Consider the following 22,319-nt stretch of genomic DNA (forward strand, 5'->3'; position numbering starts at 1 on the left):
CATGGAGAGGAGGCAGAGGGGGAAAGGCATAAACTGACAGGTTTTTCTAGGTGAAGGACAGGGCATCCACTTTTCACGCTTGTTTGTGGGGAGTCCTTGTGCAAAATTTGTCCAATTGGTAGTTCTGGGGAAAGGCAAACAGTTCTATCTCTGGGCTCCCCCATTTGTTTCTCAACATGTTGAATATCTTTGGTTCCAGTTTCCACTCGTGTGGGTCCATAAGATTTCTGCTTAGGTCGTCTGCCAGTGTATTTAGCTTTCCTGGCAGGAATTGAGCCTGTAGGTGCACTTGGTAGCTCAAGGCTGTGTACCACAGAGCCATAGCTAGTCTGCAGAGAGGGTATGAGTGGGTTCCCCCCTGCTTGTTTATGTACCACATAACCGTGGTGTTATCCGTCTTTACCAATACTTGTCCTGGAAGAATGTGGTCCTTGAAGACTGTCAGAGCATACTGTACAGCTAACATTTCTTTTTGATTGATATGCAGTTGCATTTGACTTGGATTCCATTTGCCCTGAAGGCAATGCCCTGCCAAGTGAGCCCCTCATGCATAGTCTGAAGTGTCTGTTAGGGTCTGGGCTGCAAGGGGTAGAGTGAATGGCCGTCCCTTGTTTTGGTGGCAGGCCTCTGACCACCAAAGGAACTATCTGTAGACAAGGTATGATAGGAATCATGGACTCTAGGATCCTGAGAATGTTGACACCATAAGCTTTTTGGATACCATTGTAGTTTCCTCATATGCAGTTTTGCATATGGAATTAGTAGAATGCAGGAGTCCATGAACCCTAGGGCTTGCAGAATTTTCCTTGCAGATAGCTGGGTCTTTATGGCAGTTGTTTGAAGTAGGCTGTCAAATGAACTTTTTTCTCTGGCATGAGGTAGGCCATCTGGGAAGTTGTACTCTAGCTTGCTCCCAGGAATACAATTTGTTGGCATGGTACAAGATGTGATTTCTTTTCGTTTATGGTGTACCTCAGAGAAGTTGGCAATTTCTTTACAAATGCCAGATGATTTAACAGTATGTCCTGGCTTTCTGCCTGAATTAGACAATCATCCAGGTATGGGTATATTTGAATATTTCTTTGCCTGCAAAATGCAATGACTGGAGCTAGGCACTTTGTGAATACCCTGGGCACAGTAGATAAGCCAAAGGGCAGTGCAGAGAACTGATGGTGCATGTAGCCTGCTCTGAAGCATAGGTATCTTCTGCAAGATTCCCTTTTTGGGATGTGCTCTGAAGCATTGGTATCTTCTGCAAGATTCCCTTACTGGGATGTGCAGGTAGGCTTCCTTTAAATCCAGTGTTGCCAACCAGGCATCTTTGCCTAGCATGGGAAGAAGCTGATGAAGAGTTAGCATCTTGAATTTTGGTATTACCAAAAATGTGTTTAGGATAGCCAGATCCAGGATAGGATGCCAGGAATGGTCTATTCTGGGTACCAGGAAAAGTCTTTAGTAGAAACCTTAACCCATTCTTCTTCTGGAACAGGTTGAATAGCCCTGATGCTTAAAAGAGAGACAGAACTTGCTTTTGAGCCTCTGCCCACTGCTTTGGGGGTAGGTCTGGCCAGCCGTTTGAGGTTGGTAAGGAGAGGAAGTGGAATCTGTATCCGTGGGAAACTATATTTAAAACCCATTTATCCTGGGTAATGAGCTCCCAATTTTTTGCATGCAGGGCAATCTTTCCCCCTGAAGGAACAGTCAGTTGAGCAGGGCTTGGAAGGTTTAAAAAGTTAAGTCATTAAGACAGTTTACCATAGTGGGGGAATCTTACTACTCCCTGCTTTGGAAGTGGGAGCCCCTCACTGCTTAGGCCTGTGAGTACATTGGGACTGAAACCTGGGTGTTCTGCTGCTTCTAGGTTTGGGCTGAGAAGGCCTGGAGGGGGGCAGGAAAGGACCAATTCTTAGAGGGCCAATGCCTACTAAATCTGGGATGTTGTACTTGCAGGAAATCTAACAGTTTGCATAGATTTAGCTTTTTCCTCCATCTTTTTAAGCACTTCTGCTTTGTTGCCAAACAGGCTGTCTTGGTTTAAGGGGGCATCCAGTAATTTAGCTTTAAAATGATCTGGCAAAGATTGCTCCTTACACCAAGCATGCCTTCTAAGTACAGACTCAGTGACAGCAGCCCTGCAAGATGCCTCTAATGAAAGAAAACCACATTGCAAAGTATGTTTTCCAACTTGTTCAGCAGAATGCATTAAATCCTGTAATTCTTTATTTTAAGCACAGTCAGGAATCAACATCATTTTCTGTTTAAGCAATCCAGTAATATGCTGCTGATACTTTAACATGAAACTGGCAGTTTAGTGCCCTAATGGCCAAAGATGCAGAGGTGTATACCTTCTTCCCCCATCTAGCCAGTGCTCTGGAATCTCTATCAGAGGAGGTAGGATTTTTGGCAGTAGTAGCCTTAATGGCCTTGGGTCCCTGTGAAATGGTCTCAGGATCCGCAGTCAAAATTTTAAAGAGGAACTTGTGAGTGTCAGGTACCCTGTGATACCTATCAGGTTTTCTGGGAGCAGGAGGTAAAGTGTCAGGGGCCAGGCTAGATTCCGAGAAGGCATCATCTACATGTTCAGTACATGAAGGATAGCTAAAGGCCTGTGTTGAGGCAGGAGTAAGAACTCCCTAAGCCTCTTTTTGGAGTCCAGAGTAATCCTGGCTTTCCCAGCTGAAAAGCTCCCTAAGAGTATGCAAGGTTTCACCAAAAGAGAAATCCTCTAGAGGGGAAGTAGAGGGAATGGAGTTCTCTGCATCAGAATCCTCATAGGTACACAAGGGCAAATCCTGGTCACCAGAGAAAACAGAAATTTCAGAATCCTGATCAGAAGGAAAATCAGTCCTAGGTCTCAGACTGGGGGGGAAGGGTGGCTTCCCCTGATTAGAGTAATAAGGTCCCCAGCCTTTCTTATCATTTGTTTTTTAGGCATAGGGGACTGACCATGCGGTCTGGGCATCATTTTTTTAGGCATAGATTGAGTTTCAGGCCTTGAAGAAGAAGATGGCATCAGTTTAATATGCAAGTCAATGGGTCTGAATACACCCTCAGAAGCCGGTGCCTGCACAATGGCTCCGGACCCATCCAAAGTAGAGACAACCGCAGGCTCCACAGTCAAAGAAGCATCTCACGGCATACTGGACTCTGAAAGGGTCTCAGTAGAGGCCTGCAAATCTGAAGTAGCAGGTATCAGGGGCTGCAAAAGCGCCTCACTGAGTACTGGCGAACTGGCAACTAGCTTAGAAAAGCGTCGTTGGCAGCTTTGGACCTATATTTGGATGCAAAAATTAACCGATGATGAATAGTACGAGGTTTGAATAAGGCACAAAACCAACAGCGAGGTACGTCGTGGTCTGGGCCTAAGCAAGGAATGCAGTACAAATTAAAACCGTTCTGAGGTATTTGCTTTCCACAAGAAATACAATTGTTAACTTTTGCTGACATCGGTTTATAGCAAGAAAAAGATCCCCAACAGGGTACTTAGCTTAGTTGAAGACTTCGGATCTGAAACTCAAAAATGAAAATTTCAGGAGTTGGCCGACCGGCACTTGCGAACTGCTTCTGCTTCAGGCACCGCACGGCAAGAAAGACTGATAAAATGGCGTTGGCTGCATGTTTTATACCCCTGACTACCAGACGTCATGGAAGATGAGACAGCAACCGACGCAGGACCCAAGACTATGATAATCAGGCCGACAGAGGGCTACTGCAACCAGATAACCCAAATGCGATGACTGCAACAGTGAAACACGAAGAAAATCTCCTGACTCACTGCATGAAATTTTGGAGGAGACTGAAAGGAATATGCAGAGTTGTAGAAAGTAATATACAAGATGTGCAATTTGGATTCAAATCAGGATGCTGCACCTATCCACTATTGTACGGAAGTGAGACGTGTAGTTGAAAAGAAGCTGAAGATGAGGGAGTGTCTCCAACTGGGCATTCTTAGAGTTGGACAGAACATAAAACAAGATCCCAAGAAACTTGATGTAAACAGTCCTGCACTGGATCAAAGTCTTAGAAACACTGGTAGAATAGTGCAGGCTATTTACAAGGACCCAATGACAAACAGTGTTTGTTCTTACAGAGGGGGTTCTACGTGGGAGTGGGTGTACATCAGTCTTCATCTCTGAGGCCACTGCTGTTCATACTAGTGATGGGCTACATTACCAAACAGGTTGGAGGGGACATGTCAACAAAGTTGTTTCATGCAGACTACCTGCCATTACAGGCAGACTAAGCAAGAACTTGGGTAAACAGAATGCCACACTGAAGGCACACGTGATGAAACTGAGTATATATAAGACAGATGTAATGGCAGCAAATGGGGGAAGTCTGAAAATGGGAACTGAGACAGAAGGGAAGTTAGTGGAACAGAACAGGTTAACAGCTTCAAGTATCTTGGAGGGATGGCTGAAGAGAAGTCTGAATAAGGAAGCCAAAGCTAGGATCAGAGTGGCTGCAACTAAATGGTATACAGCGTCAGGAACAATGTATCACAGAACACCAAAGAAGCTGAAAAGTAAAGTGTACAAAGCAGTTCTGTGACCACTACTACTGTATGTACAGAGGCCTGAACAATAAAGGCAGAAAAGCTGAGGAAGCAAGATAGAGATGAAGTGCCTGTGATGGGTGGCATGATGCACACTATTGAACAGATGAACAAACAAGACAATCTGGTAAAGATTAGGGACAGCAGAAGAAGGCAAGAGGAAGTGCAGATGTCCAGCAATGAAACTGATGGATTGCGAGAGAAAAGACCCAAGATAGCCAGGTTTGACTGTCAATTAAGGTGGGAGAGCAGCACTGGATTGAAAGAGACTGCAACAGCTGATGCAACATGCCAACTCCATGTAGAAAATGTGAAAAAGGAGGTTGATTATTATGATGACTACTTTGATGGCTGGGTAGGAGGTCTGATCCTTGGACCATTTTTAACCATGACACAAGCCAAATAGCATTTACAACAGGAATAGTTATGTAATACAGTGTGTGTACAGAGACAAACTTATAAATGTAGAGACAAGAAATGGGGCCTAATGCAGAACAGTTCAGAAATAGTCAAAAGTCGCTCAACGTACAATAGTCGATGCACAGTTCATAAACTATCATGACCATTTACAAATAACAGGTATAGCTGAAAAAATAATTTGCACTTCTCTACCATATTTAATAGCATAGGCAGTTAATGTCCATATTTACAAAATTAAGCCCGTGCAAGCAGATTGGTCAACTTAGGGAGAAAGGCAAGTCTGTTTTGCACATATCTGAGTGAGTTTCTTGGTGAGACATCTATTGTGTTTTAAAACACTCGCATTTGTATTTCTTGTGCAGAGCTCCATTTGTACTTCTTGTGTAGAGCTCTGAGCAGCTGTTTTAGGACTGTGATTCTGAGCAGATGTTTTAGGACTGTATTTAAATCAAGTTGTTTTGGATACTTTGAGGAAGGGTATTCCACACTTCTGGGGCAAGTTTGAAGAAGACTCTCTTCACCTACTGCTCTAGTGATCTGTATGCCCTAGTGATCTGTAGTATACATAGGCTGTAAGTGTAGATTAAGTAAAATGCAGTGCAATCTGCAATTAGTAATTTCATGAAAACGAAGACACAAATCAACTCAGTCAACTTAATTGCAGCAGAGCATTCAGCACACCAAATCAGAAGCCACAGGTTCACAAATTGTCCAATACAGCCCACTCTTCCTGACCAACTCTTGCAAACAGCAACAAAGGAGCAGAGATTACCAAATCTTACAGTGCTCACAAACTCTAGAACTAGGCAAGAACACTAAACACTTTACTCCTAGCATACGAAAAAAACATGTTATCAAAACACACTGATTACACATTTTCTTTTTTTAAAGTACAAGATACATTCATTCATTTACTTACCACTTCTTGCATTATTCTCTTGACAGAACACCAGCATACCACAGAACATACTCACAGAAACCTAAAAGCACTTTGAAGGATTTCCAATTCACCCATATACCACGTTTGGGATGCAGCAGGAAAAACCCAGTGGGAGGACATGCAAGCTACCGATTCAAGAGTCACCCAGGAAGCAAACCACAGAAGCAAAGTACTGTTTTACTGTGTCATCACATCACTGTTACTTACAAAAATACATCATTTTACATACCGCTGATCTTCTCTATTGTCCAGTACTTTCTAACATCTGGAGGATTTTCTGGTAAACTGAAAGTGAAAGGAGCAGAATTGGGTTCTTTATCTGAATCATTGGCTGTTATAACAGTAAAAGGAGTTCCAATGTCTGACTTGCACAGGTGGACATTTGGGATGGTAATGACAGGATCATTATCGTTTACATCAATGAGGCGGATAACAACAGTACCAGTACTGGATTTTTGACCTGAACAGGAAAGAAAGGACATTATTAAAGTTTAAAGCACCATGACACTGCTTGTAAAATAAGCACACAGAATATTAACAAATCAGGACATATACCCTTAATTAATGTTATGGCCAATTAATGTAGCACATGTTCAATTAATGTAGCACTCTCAACAACAGATGCACACCAGCTTTGTACGACAACATTTGATGAACAAAATGTCTGGTTCTTCTCTAAATGCAAATATAGCAACAAATTAATACGTCCTGAAAATACAACATAAACACATTTTAAAACAACCTGCACAAATACCCATTAAAATTTGACCTGAGCAGATAACACTTCTGAAATGGAAAACATGACAGGAAAAAAAAACTGAAAGAAAATGCCACTGCAACTACCACAGACAGAATGAAAAGAAACTTGATTCTTTATTAACATTTCTCCAAACAGCTTCAATGTGCATTTTTAAACTGCAAACCACATTAGTACAATGCTTTACCCATCCTTGTTCCTTACAATCTATATAATACAGGTAAATAAGATCATTTAAAAATTATAACTGAACCACTAGACTGTGGCGACAAACTAAATGATTGATTAGGTATAATTTCTAAGAGATGCAGGGTAACACAAAAGCCATCATCTTGTCAAGTGATCACTTAAAGCAGTGGTTTCCAACCTTTTTTGACTTGCATACCCCTTGGCAGTCCATTTCCCTAAAACTGGACCCCTCATATTTTTGTAATTTATAATAGTTTTTTTTTTTTTATGTGCAAAGTATGTGTTGTAACCAATAAAGGTCCACTTTGTAATTTCAAACGGCAGAAGTGCGAAATTCAAAATCCCGAAGCACGGAGATGTTGAATTTCCGCTTCCGCTGGTGCGGTGCGTGGATGTTTGGGTTGAATTTAGTAAGTGTTTGTGTGTAAATGTGTTGGTTAGGGGCTTTAGTGTGTGTAAGTGTGTGTTGTGACTGTGATGTGTGTGTGTGAGAGATTGTAAGATGTGCGTGTGTGAGTTTCGTTTGTGCAGTCGCGGAGTTAGAATATATAGGTGGGGGGGGGGTGTGGGGCACAGCACCTCACATGGGGGTGCAGGGTGGCTTGTCCCCCTGCTTATATGTAGTTTAGGCATATTTGTTATATTGTGGGGGGTTGTGTTTATGTGTCTGTGTGAGTAGCATAGTTTCGGGATTTTGAATTTCACGGTTGTGTGTTGTGCTTGGGTTTTTGGCTTTGTGATTTTGAAATATTGAAATTCGGGATTTCAGTATTTCAAAATTACAAAGTGGACCCATATATATATATATATATATATATATATATATATATATATATATATATATATATATATATATAGAGGTCCACTTTGTAATTTAGAAACTTCAAAACCTCGAACATCACAATCTTGAGGTTCAAATGTTTGATGTCTCAAAACTGAACAACTGAGATCGCCCGACAGTGTGGAACGGTAACTTTACCATTCTCTTCACTGTAGTGCAATCTTGGAGTTGGTATATTTAAGTAGCATGGAGTGTGGGGGCGCAGCCCCCCACATGGGGGGGGTACAGGCGGCTTGCCCCCTGCAAAAATGTGAATGCTAACACTTTACTGCTTTAGGTATATATATATATATATATATATATATATATATATATATATATATATATATATATATAGCCAATACTCACAAGATAAATCTAAATAAATAAGTTATAAAGTTATCATACAATTAACATTAAAACTTATCTGCCTTTGAAACTCACATTCACCGAATCTGCATTGAAACGCACATTCAAACAAAATGCATCTGTCGGATTATAATTAACTTTGGGCGGTTTTCAAATCAGTCAACATGCACAATCTTAGAGTTTGCTGCTAACAAACAACGTTGCATTTCCAAGTGCATCTTCACCCAAAAGGCATACAACATTCCACCATTATTTAAAAAAAAAAACTAAATTAAATATCTCTAGCCAAACAAAAGTTATTAGAATAATTTAATTATGAACATATATCGCTATTAAATTTCTAACCTAAGCAACAAGTGCATCTTAACAAGTACTCCTCGATTTCCACATAAGTGCAAAGCAGAATCCAACAGGTCTACAACAATAATAAAAAGAAGGATAGATACAGCATTACTTAGCACCTATCAAATCTTCCTTAGCCCTCTTATCACTTGCAAGGGAAAGACTCCACATCAAACAGAAATTAACGGGTAATTCCCAACAAATCAGACCACATGATTTTTTGCACCTATCACAAAAAAAAAAAAAACTGTCTCACAATAAATGCCAACCACATCCAGGTCCATACAAGTTATAAACTAGTTGTCTTCCAAGAAGTTAATTCACTTGCTCTCCATGTATTAGCCAAGAGCAAGTTTCCTTTCCCGTGACATCACTTGCATGATCTTCAAGTACTACCGTCAGTGTTTCTGCCAAGTTCTTAGCCTTTACAGGCATAGGTCTCAAACTTCCATCTCCAAAATTAGGAAAATCAGCCCTCATAATGTGGAGCAAATAGGCATAATGTGAAACGCATAATAATGGCTTACTAACAACTTCAACTAGGAAGCTCACAGTAAGATTCAATGTTATAAAAAGTGCTTTTGATGAATTAATATGATTCAGTACCATTGATATCAGTTCAAATATTCATAATTAATGTGACACATTCTTTCAATATGGGACTCTGAGGAGCATGACCATTTTATGACTCAAAATGAGAAACATTACTCATAATGAGGTACACTTGAGAGGCACTTACAGGCATTTGTCCCTCTAATTTTGGGCTTCATCCAGATTTCTTGCTCTAAAGAAATTGAGAAGTATGCAACAAGATACATTAAAATCTACTGCCAATTATGAATAAGTATGTTTGTCAGGCAGTACAATATTAACTGATAAAAGGGAAGTTTGTCTGGACATTTAGGACAGTTACCTGCACCTGGCAGTGCATCACACACAGATCTTTGTCTATCCTTGAAGTAACGCAGTACAATGGTTCAGGCACATGTGTAGAAACTACTAACTAGTGAAAGAGACTAGAGACAGACAGTAAAAAGACCAGTGGAAACAACGGTGTTGAGCATAGAGATGGATGGATTGTGAGAGAGACCTGTGACAGTCAGGCATAACTGTCAAAGAAGGCATTAAATCGAGAGAGATGGCAACATTTGAAACACCCTGACTCCACATAGAAAATTGGGAAAAGGGAGGTAGATAATAATTGTGCTTCCTGTGCCGAGCCTGAAAATGATCCACATGGATGAGAATTCTACCCTAATTAACAAATGAAAACATACAATAATAAAAAAATAGGACTCCCATTCCCCATTTAAGTAACCAACACCAACAGTTTAAGACTACAGCAGGTAATATGGGAAGTGTATCTCTCAACCTCGTATCTTAAAAATCAGACACCTAGCCACAAGTAACATACAACAAAGTCTACTACAGTTATGAAAACTTGCTCATTCTCATAAAAATGTACACAAGAGTAATAGGTTTTGAAGTAACATGCATTCTAAAACTTCTAATTATCTGATATTTTTTTTTACTGTAATCCTAAATGATCTTCCAAAAATCACAAACTTTGCGAAGGACAAATTAAAAACATTAGGACACAATCAGTAATGTTCTGCAAATTGAGCGGCAGTTAAAAACATGCTTGGAAGGATAACTTATCCACATCCTAAGTGTGTGTTGCAAATGCCAGACAGTACAGGTTTGTACCTACCATAAATGTAGATGTTCGAGTACTCATACAGCTGCAGTCATTACAGATGGGTTATCCTGCCGTCAGGCGGGTCCTCGGTCTGCCTGACGTCAGTGCGACAGGGGGTATAAAAGAGGCAGCCGACGCCATTTTCTTCAGTTTTTCTTGCCCCAGATGGCAGGTGCCCCCAGAAGGACGGCAAACATAATGTTACGCAAAGATGCAATGTTGATAAATCAAAAAACAGTAGTTGCAAGCAAATACACCATAAAAGAATACCCCAAAAAGGTTATATGAAAAGGTGTTTGTCATAAGACCTGTCCTAAGGGAGGATGGAGGGAACCTGGACTGCAGCTGTATGAGCACTCGAACATCTAAATTTATGGTAGGTACAAAACTGTGGGTAGAATCCCAAAGCTAAGTAAGGGTGGTAGGCACTAAGTGGAACTAGGAGGGGCTAGGATGCCCTGCAAAACTGCTGTGGCAAAGCCCGCTCTAGATTTAGAGTATAGTGGGAGGTGATAGTGCTTGGAGAAAGTGTGCACTGAACTCCAGGTGGCTGCTTCCAAAATGTCCTTGGTAGGGACCCCCCCCTGAGGAAGGCTGCAGAGGTAGCTGTGGCGCTGGTGGAATGGGATCTGATGCATGCAGGCACAGTTTTTCCATGAAATGAGTAACAAAAGCGTATGCAGTGGGCTATCCATTTTGAAAATGTCTGTTTGGAAATAGCCTTTCCTTGAGCACCTGCAGCATAGGACACAAATAGTTGCTCAGATTTCCTGAATGGCTTTGTCCTGTCCAAATAGTAACGAAGTTGTCTGTGAATGTCCAAGGAATGTAGCAGTCTTTCCCCTTTGTTTTGTGGATTTGGATAAAAGGTAGGTAAGTGGATAGTCTGATTCAAAGCTACACTAGACACTACCTTTGGCATAAAGGTAGGGTTGGTTCGTAAGGAAACTCTGTCCTGATGGAAAATGATGAATGGTTGCACAGCCATGAGGGCCTGTAGCTCCGAAACCCTGCGTGCTGAGGTGATAGCCAGAAGGGCTGTTTTCCATGACAAGTACTGTAGCTCTGTTGAAGAAGCTGGCTCGAAGGGAGGAAGGGTCAGCTTTTCCAATATGAAGTTGAGGTCCCAAGCAGGGACTGGTGGTTTCCTTGGGGGTTTTATATTCTTTGCCCCTCTGAGGAACTGCCTTAAGAGAGGATGAGAGAATAAAGGAGGATCTTTGTTGTATTGTGCAGAAATGGCTGAAGCGTGGATCTTGATGGAGGAGAAGGATAGTCCATTGTTTAACATCTCAGCTAGGTACTGCAAAATTTGAGGTATATTTATTACCCAAGGATTCTGTCCCTTTTCTTGATTCCAGGCACAAAATCGTTTCCATTTGGCGGAGTAGGCTTTTCTAGTAGGTCTTCTGGCCTCCAAGATGACATCCTGCACCTCCTTGGAGAGGAGATTCCGTTGGGAAATCAGGGAATTCTCCATGCAGCTAGATTTAGGGTTTTGAGAATGCTGTGAAGGGTTTTGTAGTTGTGCTGGGACAACAGAAGAGGGACTAGCGGTAGGATCCATGGTGGGGAATGTGTCAGGCTCTTCAGGAGCGGATACCAGTGTTGTCTTGGCCAGTCTGGAGCAATGAGAATCATTTTCGGCCTCTCTGCTCTGGCTTTTAATAGAACTTTGGGCAGCAGAGGAAGAGGCAGGAAGGCAGAGACTGTCAATGTTGCCCAATTGAAGGAAAGTGCATCCACTTTCCAGGCCTATGGATGATAGCTCCTTGACAAAATTTTTTCAACTGGCAATTTCTGTGGGTAGCAAAAAGATCTATGTCTGGCTGTCCCCATGCCTGAGTTATCTTTGTGAAAACTTGAGGATGCAACTTCCATTCGTGTATCTATCATATTTCTGCTTAGGTTGTCTGCCAGTGTGTTTTCCTTCCCTGGCAGGAATTGTGCCTGTAGTTGAATTTGCAATTCCAGTGCTGTGTTCCATAGGGTCATGGCTTGCCTGCACAGGAGGCAAGAATGAGTTCCCCCCTGTTTGTTTATATACCACATCACTGTGCTGTTGTCTGTCCTTATCAATAGCTGGCCTGGATGCAGTAGGTCTTTGAAGATCATAATAGCCTTTTGCACGGCTAGCATTTCCTTTTGGTTGATGTGAAGGAGCTTCTCTTTTCGGGTCCATTTTCCCTGAATGCACTGATCTGTCATGTATGCACCCCAGGCGTAGTCTGAGGCGTCCGTTGTGATGATTTGAGTTGCTTGAGGTACACAGAAAGGAAGACCTGTGTTTCTTTGGGAAGCTTGAGCCCACCACAAAAATTCCTTTTGAAGGCAGGGAATGAGTGGTATAATTGCTTCCAAGCTGTGGCTGTGTTGAGACCATAAGTTTTTTAGGTATCACTGAAGTTTCCTCATATGCAGCTTTGCACATGGGATTAGTAGGATGCAAGATGCCATGAATCCCAGAGCCTGCAGGACTTTTCTTGCAGTTAGCCTGGTGTAAGTTACCATTTTTCGGAAGCATTGAGACAGTTGCCCTTGCTTGTCTGGCGTGAGGTAGGCCATCTAGGTGGTTGTATCCAAGCTGGCACCCAGGAAAATTATTTGTTGAGAGGGTATTAGTTTTGATTTCTTTTTGTTGACTGTGTATCCCAGGAAGTTCAACAGTTTTATTACAAATGCCAGGTGCTGCAGTAGTATGCCCTTGTTGTCTGCTTGGATCAGGCAGTCGTCCAGATATGGGTAAATTTGTATCCCTTGTAGTCTGCAGAAGGCGATTACTGATGCCAGGCCTTTCGTAAACACTCTGCGCGCAGTAGATAAGCCAAAGGGCAATGCAGAGAATTGGTAATGGGTTGAACCTGCAAGAAATCTGAGGTATCTTTTGCAATCTTGTCTGATAGGGACATGCAGATATGCCTCCTTGAGGTCCAATGTTACCAGACAAGACTCCTTGCCCAGTATGGGAAGAAGCTGCTGTAATGTGAGCATGTTGAATTTTGGCACCTGTAGATATGTGTTTAGGATGGATAGGTCTAAGATAGGTCTGCAATCTTTGTCTTTCCTTGGTACCAGGAATAGTCTGGAATAAAACCCTTGACCTTGTTCTTTTGCAGGTACCTCTTGAATTGCGTTCATGTCCATGAGAGCTGAAATTTGTTTTTGTGCCTCTGCCCTTTGATTTTGTGGCAGGTTTGGCATGCCTCTCATTTTTGGAAGGGTGTGAAAGTGGAACCTGTAGCATCGGTCTATAATGTCCAGAATCCATTTGTCTTTTGTAACAATATGCCAATTTGTTGAGAATAATGTCAATTTTCACTCCAAAGGTGCTGCCATTAAAGCTTTGCTTGGCAGGTGTAGGGGGAAGTCATTGTGTCTGTTTTCTAAAAGACTGTGATCTATCTTCTCCACCTCTTGGGGTTGGTGCTTGCCACTGTCTGGCTCTGAAAGATCCTTGAGGTTGCCCTCTACCCCTTGGGCATCTGTATCTGCCCCTTTGAGGTCTGTCCGTGGCTGGAAAGGACCAATTTTTTGAAGGCCAGTTTCTGCTGAAACGTGGAGGCTGTACCTGCAGGAAATCTTTCACTGTTTGCATTGATTTCGCGTTTTCCTCCATTTTCTTTAGCACCTCCTCAGCTTTAACTCCAAACAATACATCTTTTTGAAGAGGTGCATCTAATAATTTAGCTTTGACATGATCTGGTAAGGTTTGCTCTTTGAGCCAAGCATGCCTACGTACAACAGACCCAGTAACAGCAGCTCTACACGAGGCCTCTAAAGCATCAAAACCACACTGCAAGGTATGTTTACCCACTTGCTCTGCACCATGCAATAAATCCTGCAACTCTTTTAAATCTGGTTGTTCTGGTTGTGTCATCTTGCTTTTCAGTTGAGATATCAAAAACTGTTGATACTTTAACATATGGAACTGACAGTTTAATGCCCTCATGGTTAAAGTGGCCGAGGTGTACACCTTTTACCCCCACCTTTCTAAAGCTCTGGAATCTCTCTCTGAAGGTAATGGGTTTTTAGCAGTAGAGGCCTTAATTCCCTTGGGACCCTGTGAAATTGTTTCTGGGTCAGCCGTATGGCTTTTATATAGGAACTGGTGAGAATCAGGAACCCGGTAATACCTGCCTGGTTTAACAGGAGCTGGAGGCAAAGAATCTGGATTAAGGCTGGCTTCTGTGTACACATCATCCAATATATCTAAAACAGGAGGGATAGCCAGAGGCCTATGCTGGGGGAGCAGAAGAAATTCCCTCAGCCTTTTCTTGGAATCTAAGTAATCTTGGCCTTCCCAGTGAAAGCGTCCCCTCAATGTATGCAGGGTTTCCCCAAAAGAGAAGTCCTCGGTGGGGGGGGGGGGGCCGAGGGAATAGACTCCTCTGCATCAGAGTCTTCAAATGGAGAATAGGCATAATCCTGGTCCTCAGATAGTTCTGAGGTAATAGAAGCTTGATATGAGGAAGGGTAGTCTTCCTCTAATCTGGGCCTTTTGTCAGAGGGGGGTTGAGAACCCCTGATAAGAGTAATCAAATCCTCAGCCACTTTAAGCATCTGTTTTTTAGGCATGGTGCCTTGAGAGGGGGTCTGAGGAATCTGTTTTTTGGTTTTCATGGCTGCTTTAGATTTAGTGAAGGCTTTAATAGAGGAGGAAGGCTTGAAGACCCCTTGAGAAATGGCAGGCCTGTCAAAATTCTGAGTTTCCCCACCAGGAGTGGCGTCGGTATCTGTAGTAGGAATGGGGGCCAAAGAGCCTGCGACCTTGGGTACTGAAGACACTGGTAAATGCATTGTCATCGGTACTCAGGGGCTGCGTAGGCGCCTCTCTGAGTACCGGGGAACCTGTAGTCGGCCTTAGCGTGGTTTCAGTAGATGGTACGGACCTCGTATGTCAGTCCTTATCTTTGCGTTTTTTGCTCAAAACTGGAGTCGGAGTATCCGACGACATAATCTAATTACATTTTTTGCCAAAAAAGTGAAGGGCAAACTCCGCCCGACGCTTAATAGTGCGCTTGTTGAATCTAGCACAAAAACGGCAGGCCGAGACGTCGTAGTCTGGACCTAAGCAAGGTATACAGAAAGAGTGGAAATCCTTATGCGGTATTTGCTTCCCACATGAAATGCAATTATTAACTTTGTCTGACATCGGTCTGAGGCAAGAAAAGTTTCTCCAGCGGGGTACTTAGCTTTCAAGAAGACTTCGGCTGAAATACTTTCGTAAATCTCAGGAGCTGGCCGACCGGCACTTGCGAACTGCTTCTGCTTCAGGCACCACGCGGCAAGAAAGACTGAAGAAAATGGCGTCGGTTGCCTCTTTTATACCCCTGTCGCACTGACGTCAGGGAAGAAGCGACGACAACCGACGCCGGACCTAGACTTTGGAATTCAGCCAACCGAGGACTCGCCTGACGGCAGGATAACCCATCTGTAATGACTGCAGCTGTATGCACGATGAACATCAGGTGGCCTGCTTGAAGGATCATGCTGGAGTGTTTACTTTAGTGCTTCATGATATGAAAAGCTGTACCTTCCCTCAATGTCCACGTTTTCTGACAATTTAACATTCAGATTCACTCACCATTAATACCACCTGGTAGGTAAAATAATGGCTTTTTAATAGTGTTTAAAATGCAACATCTGTAACACATGAGCTTGTAAGACAAATGTTTGTTACAGTTTTATCAAATAGCATGCATCCAAGTCAGATTTGCAAATGGATAGTATTAAGTACATCTTATATTAGCAGACATAAAGAAGTAACCTATACATACCAAACCATACACATATCTCATCTAAGCAGTTTAGTGTTAATTACTCCACCCTAAAGAACACAGGCATTTTTTTTTTTTTTTTTTTTTTTTTTTTTTTTTACAGGAGTGCTACTCAACCCCATTAACTGTTGCTACTGCAACTACAACTACGTCTTCAGATCTTTCCTAACAAATGCATATTGATTGGCTTCAAAAGCCCCTTCAGACAAAGGCTTTAAACTTCTAAAGTGACATAAGCAGGCTGGACCTCAAGTGGTCCCAGCCCACTTTTCACCAGACTACTACCATCCACACACAGTTCACATAGATAATTAACTCAGTAATTCCTATAAAAAACAGCTAAGCATTTGGACCATTGCAATTTAAGTACAAAATTAAAGTCTCATCTCTTGTACAGTGCAAATGCATTCTCACTTTCAGTTCACAGCTATCTCAATAGTGAGTTGCTGAAGTGGGCAACCCTCACTCCAAATTGCCAAACAAACTTGTCTCCCTTACCTATCTTGATTGTAATGCTCTTTAGCACTCGCATCTCCTGCCCCTCTTCCTCCACCACCATGCTGGTTCAACCGCTCACTACCCCCGTCTGTATGTTGCCATGCCAAGCCCATACAGTCCCATGCTGGGTGAGGCTCCTCCACTAAAGACCACAGGCAACAGCTAACATTCTGACAGAAAACTCCCCGCTCAGGCAGTGCGCCTAACACCATGCCCTGATCTCTGATTTCAGCTAGATTTCTTGCAGTGTTCCTCTTAATTCATCCTAAAAACTATTGGAGAATTAGTCTTAATAAATAAGACAACCGTTACTGTTATATTGACTTATTTTACTTCAGAAATGTACCTCAAAACCTCTTACTGCAAGAAATCTGGAACCTATAACCTCTTGTTGCAAGCAATCTGCCACAGCCTAAAATAGCAGGGTACAAAGACTGCAAAATATGGGCAGATTTTAAATATTGTTCTTACAAACTTAGAAAGTTGCTAGATGAACAGGATTTGTGTTATCCTGCAATTTCTGAAGGATATGTAGTCTGAAACTCAAATGTAATTCATTTGCATTGTGGCAGACTAAATTCATTCTGCAATCTTGGGCTCTGAACACTAGTCAAGTCAAGAAAAAAAAAAATTACTAACCATTCAAAAACTGCACTACTTGTCAAACAGAAACAAAGGTGCTAGCATTGTTTTTACCTTTCTTTTGCTGTTTTCATGACCTACAGATCCTTCTCTCTCTCTCTATAACACACAGATCCCACGCTTGCTACAGGGCCACAGCACATATGCACAACACTCTTCTTCCTAATCTAAACAGTAAATATGGGGATACAGTGGCACTTCCACTATTACAGGACAGATTTCCCGCATGCTGGAAGTTTTACGATAGTGAAAGTGCCTTTGGCAGGATTTTTTTTTTTAATTAAAAACACTTTCCCACAATTGCTAATTTTCCCCGTGTACCCCTAACCAACAAAGCACGTATCCCTGGGGGCTACACATACCCCAGTTTGGAATAGCTGACTTAAAGAATGAAAAACAGGCCTAAAATGTAGAAAACTATGTCAAGATTCAGACATTTTACTAAGAATATTATCACTTCCTTTTACTAAATGAACTTACTCAATTATCTCTTACCAAGTACTGATTAAATTGCAGCAATGTCAAGGAAACAATGTATACCAAAAATTGTAACAGTCACAAAGCAGGCCACATTAGAGCATTCTACACAGTAAGGAAATTTCTGCAGTCTGAATGAACTCCATAAAGTTACAAAAAGAGAAGACAAAAGAAGAGCGATTTGAGTAAAAAAGAAAACAATTCATCTTCCAATACCAACTTTATCCTTTTCAAGGCTGTAATGGCACATAAGCCTATCTTAGTATCAAAAAGGAATAACCTAGCCAATCCTACATGGTACAGACACAAATACAGTCCTAGAGGCAATCTACAGGACAGACCATTCACCTAATGGCATGTCTCTAGAATAAGAGAAAATAAGAGCATTTGGCAAAAACACACACATGGACACAAAGAAGACAACAGGACTCTACATAGAAGGCACCTACTCAAGAACTGGACAAAAAAAAAACAAGCGTAGTCATGGCCTTAAATATCCACACAAATCCATAGTGGATGTAAAGTTTAAATGACACCAGCATGGTCTAAAAAGTCAACACAGATCTCACTTCTGCTAACAGGAGTTCCAAAGCATCACAGCTGAAACTAGTGGAACAAAGGTTTCTGGTTTGATGACATGAATACTGAAAAGCCTTACACTGAACATAACTGACTTAATGTTCTGGAACTTTCTTCCTTTTCAAGTTTGGCATCAACTTCTTTTTAAAGCAACAGGCCCTGAAGTGGGAAACCCACAAATGACATGCTCAAAGAAAGTACAGTTGTGTACACTTACCATAAAATGTGGATGTTCGAGTGCATTCACTGTTGCAGTCATCACATTGGGTTATCCCTGGCAGGGTAGCCCTCAGCTGGCCTGAATACCAGAGGCTTAGTATTTCTGCGTCGGTTGCTGTCGCTTCAGGACTGATGTCAGGTCATCAGTAGTATAAAGGAAGACAGCCGACACCATTACATCAGTTTTTCTTGCCCTAACCTGTCATGAGCCCCCAAGTGGGAGCCAGGTTCTGGTGGAAGAACCCCACCAGTACAAAGTAAATACCAATATGTCCCTTGTAAGAAGAGAAACCAGGACTGAAACAGTGAATACACTTGAACATCTAAGTGTACACAACTGTACTATGTTCCTAGTGTTTCACTGTTGCAGTCATCACATTTTGTTGATTCCCAAAGCTGAAGAAATGGGTGGAGCAGTAAAGGAAAGTAGGGACTGGCTAGGATGCCCTGCAAGACTGCAGAGGCAAACCCTGCCCTGGATTTGGAAAATATAGGCCAGAGGTAATGTTTGGTAAAGGTGTAAACAGATGTCCAGGTGGCAGCCTCCAGGATGTCCCTGGTAGGGATGCCTCTGAGAAAAGCTGCAGAGGTGGAGGCTGCTCTGGTGGAGGGAGTCCTGATCCCCCTTGGGAGGAGGCTTCCCCATGATGTTTGTAGCAGAAATGGATGCAGAGTGCTATCCATTTGGGAATGCTTTGTTTGGAGATGGCTTTGCCCTCTGTCCCTTTAGCAAAGCTAACCAGCAATTGATCAGACATTCTGAAGGATATAGTTCTGTCTTGATAGAATCTGAGCTGTCTGTGCACATCTAGAGAGTGCAGGATCCTTTCCCCCTTGTTCTGTGGGTTAGGGAAAAAGGTGGGCAAATGAATGGATTGGTTGAGAGGCACACTGGACACCGCCTTGGGCATGAAGGATGGGTTAGTCCTAAGGGATACCCTGACAGCATGGAAGATGATGAAGGGTTCCACAGCCATGAATGCTTGCAGCTCGGAGACCCTTCTGGCTGAAGTGATGAGCAGAAGGAAGGCGGTCTTCCAGGAGAGCAATTTTAGCTCTGCCGAAGAGGCTGGTTCGAAGGGGGGAGGGGGGAGTTTTTCCAACACAAAGTTAAGGTCCCAAGCTGGGGGTGGTGCTCTTCTGGGTGGCCTCAAGTTGCTAGCCCCTCTTAGGAAATGTATGATCAAAGGGTGTGAGAAAAGGGGTTGCTCAGTTGGAAAATGAACACAGATAGCAGAGGCATGAAATTTAGAGGAAAAAGAGAGGCCACTGTGTAGTAGGTCAGCTAAGTGATCCAGGATGAGGAGGAGGGAAGGCTGTGCCATACTGGCTCCCAAATTGAGTGTCTGCAATTGGGAATGCATGAATTTCCCTTCCTTCTAGGTCAGGAGGTTTGGAATTTGAGGATGCCATGGTGACAGTGGGGGCAGGCTGCGCAGCAAGGAGTTCCAGTGCTGGCGAGGCCAGTCTAGAGCTATAAGAACTGTCCTTGGTTTTTCCCCCTTTATTTTGAGCAGTACCCTGGGGATGAGGAGTAGTGGAGGAAAGGTGTGGCCCGACAGAGTGAGCCAGGGGAAGGACGGGTATTAACTTTCCAAACCATGCAGTGATGCTCCCTGGTACAGAAATTACAGCTGTGTACACTTACCATAAATGTAGATGTTCAAGTGTATTCACTGTTGCAGTCATTACATTTGGATTATCAGGTCGTCAGGGGTATAAAACATGCAGCCGACACCATTACATCAGTTTTTCTTGCCCCAGATGTCAGGTGCCCCCCATAATGGGAAACAAATATTATATATATATATATATATATATATATATATATATATATATATATATATATATATAAGGTTACAACTCCAATAAAAAGACTGCACCAAAAAGCAGAAATACACTTAAGCAAGAAGGAAAGGTATAGCCAAGAGATGTCAGGGGGCTGGATGGAGGGTAACCAGGACTGCAAGAGTGAATACACTCGAACATCTACATTTATGGTAAGTGTACACAACTGTACTATGTTCTTCATGTTTCACTGTTGCAGTCATTACATTTGGGTAGATTCCCAAAGCTAAAGAAGGGAGGAGGAAGTTAGAGAGCATTAGGACCGGCTAGTAAGCCCTGCAAGACTGCAGTGGCAAAACCAGCTCTGGATTTAGAAAACAAAGGCATATGGTAATGCTTGGTGAAGGTATGTACAGAGCTACAGGTAGCAGCTTCTAGGATGTCCCTGGTAGGGACACCTCTGAGAAAGGCTGTAGAGGTAGATGCAGCCCTGGGGTGGGATGTGATCTTGTCCTCTGTGGGGTAGGTTTTCCACAGTGCTTATAGCAGAAATGAGTGAAATGGGCTATCCACTTAGAAATTGTTTCTTTGAAATGGCCTTCCCCTCTGCCCTTGTAGCAAAGCCAACTAGCAGCTGTTCAGATTTCGTGAGAGGCTTAGTCCTGCCCAAATAAAATCTAAGTTGTCTGCGCACATCCAAAGAGTGCAGTACTTGTTCCCCTTTGTTGTTTGGATTTGGGAAAAAAGTAGGCAAATTAATGGACTGGTTAAGGGCCACACTAGACACCACCTCGGGCATAAAGGAAGGGTTGGGTCCTGAGGGACACCCTGTCTGCATGGAAAATGATGAAGGGCTCCACTGCCATGGAAGCCTGTAATTCAGATGAAGTGATGGCTAGAAGGAAGGCTGTTTTCCAAGAAAGGAATTTCAATTCTGCAGTTGCAGATGGCTCAAAAGGAGGAACAGTGAGCTTTTCCAATACAAAGTTGAGGTCCCAGAGCTGGAGTAGGGGCTCTCCTGGGCGGTCTTAAATTTTTGGCCCGTCTGAGGAATTGCTTTAGCAGGGGGTGGGAAAAGAGGGCTGGCTCAGTATTATAATGTGCTGAAATTGCAGAAACATGAATTTTAATTGATGAGAAGGAAAGGCCCTTGTGGAGCATCTCTGTTAAGTACTGAAGAATATGCGGTAAGCTGGGCACCGTTGTGTCCATCCCCTGAGTTTGGCTCCAGGAACAGTATCTTTTCCACTTTTCAGCATAGGATTTTCTAGTACTAGGTCTCCTTGCCTCCAGAATGACATCTAGCACCTGCTTATTGAGGGATGTTATTGGAGAGCTCAAGAAATTAGCCAGGCTGCAAGGTTCAGGGTTTGAAGCTGAGGGTGCAGAAGCTGGCCCTCCTGCTGGGACAGCAGGGAAGGGGTCTGAGGCAGGTGCCATGGTTCTAGTAGTGACATACTGCGCATGATGGGGTACACCAGTGCTGACGTGGCCAGTCTGGTTGAATCAGTACTGTCCTTGGTTTGTCTAGTTTGATCTTTAGCAGTACTTTCGAGAGGAGAAGCAGAGGGGGAAAGGCATAAACTGAGAGGCTTTCCCATGTGAAGGACAGGGCATCCACTTTCCAAGTTTGACTGTGGGGAGTCCTTGTGCAGAATTTGTCCAACTGGTAGTTCCTAGGGGAGGCAAACAGGTCTACCTCTTGGTTCCCCCATTTGTTTCTCAAAAGGTTGAATATAGTACAGTTGTGTACCTACCACAAATGTAGATGTTCGAGTGTATTCACTGTTGCAGTCGATACACTTGGGTTATCCTGCTGGCAGGCTACCCGCAGTCGGCCTGAATTCCAAAGTCCTGGTCTAGCGTCGGTTGCTGTCGCCTCTTTCCTGACGTCAGTGCGCCAGGAGTATACAAGATGCAGCCGACGCCATTTTCTTCAGTTTTTCTTGCCCCAGATGTCAGGTGCCCCCAAGAAGGTAGGCAATACATATTTCTTATAAAAACGTACACTAAAATAAAACAATACCTTCATCTGCAAGCAAATACACCACATAGATTGTATAAGATAGAGCAGTATAGGTAAGTCCCAGCAAAGAAAGGGGGTTGGAGGGAGGGTAACCTGGACTGCAACAGTGAATACAATGGAACATCTACATTTATGGTAGGTACACAACTGTACTATGTTCATCGTGTTTCACTGTTGCAGTCATTCCACTTGGGTTGAATCCCAAAGCTGAGGTAGGGCAGC

At 42.8% G+C, this 22,319-nt stretch overlaps 1 protein-coding gene across 1 annotated transcript in view; it reads right to left on the minus strand.

Moving 5' to 3' along the window:
* The window catches only part of LOC122796733 (desmocollin-3-like), a 1,348,840-nt gene that overhangs the window by 347,646 nt on the left and 978,875 nt on the right, over positions 1-22,319 (minus strand). Inside the window, exon 12 of the mRNA XM_044065442.1 lies at positions 6,145-6,375. Coding sequence (XP_043921377.1) covers positions 6,145-6,375 — 231 coding nt within the window. The remainder of the gene's footprint in view (positions 1-6,144; positions 6,376-22,319) is intronic.

Source organism: Protopterus annectens, chromosome 3.part0 (assembly GCF_019279795.1).
Source record: "Protopterus annectens isolate FY-2018-M chromosome 3.part0, PAN1.0, whole genome shotgun sequence".
In the NCBI taxonomy this organism is placed as follows: Eukaryota; Metazoa; Chordata; order Ceratodontiformes; family Protopteridae; genus Protopterus; species Protopterus annectens.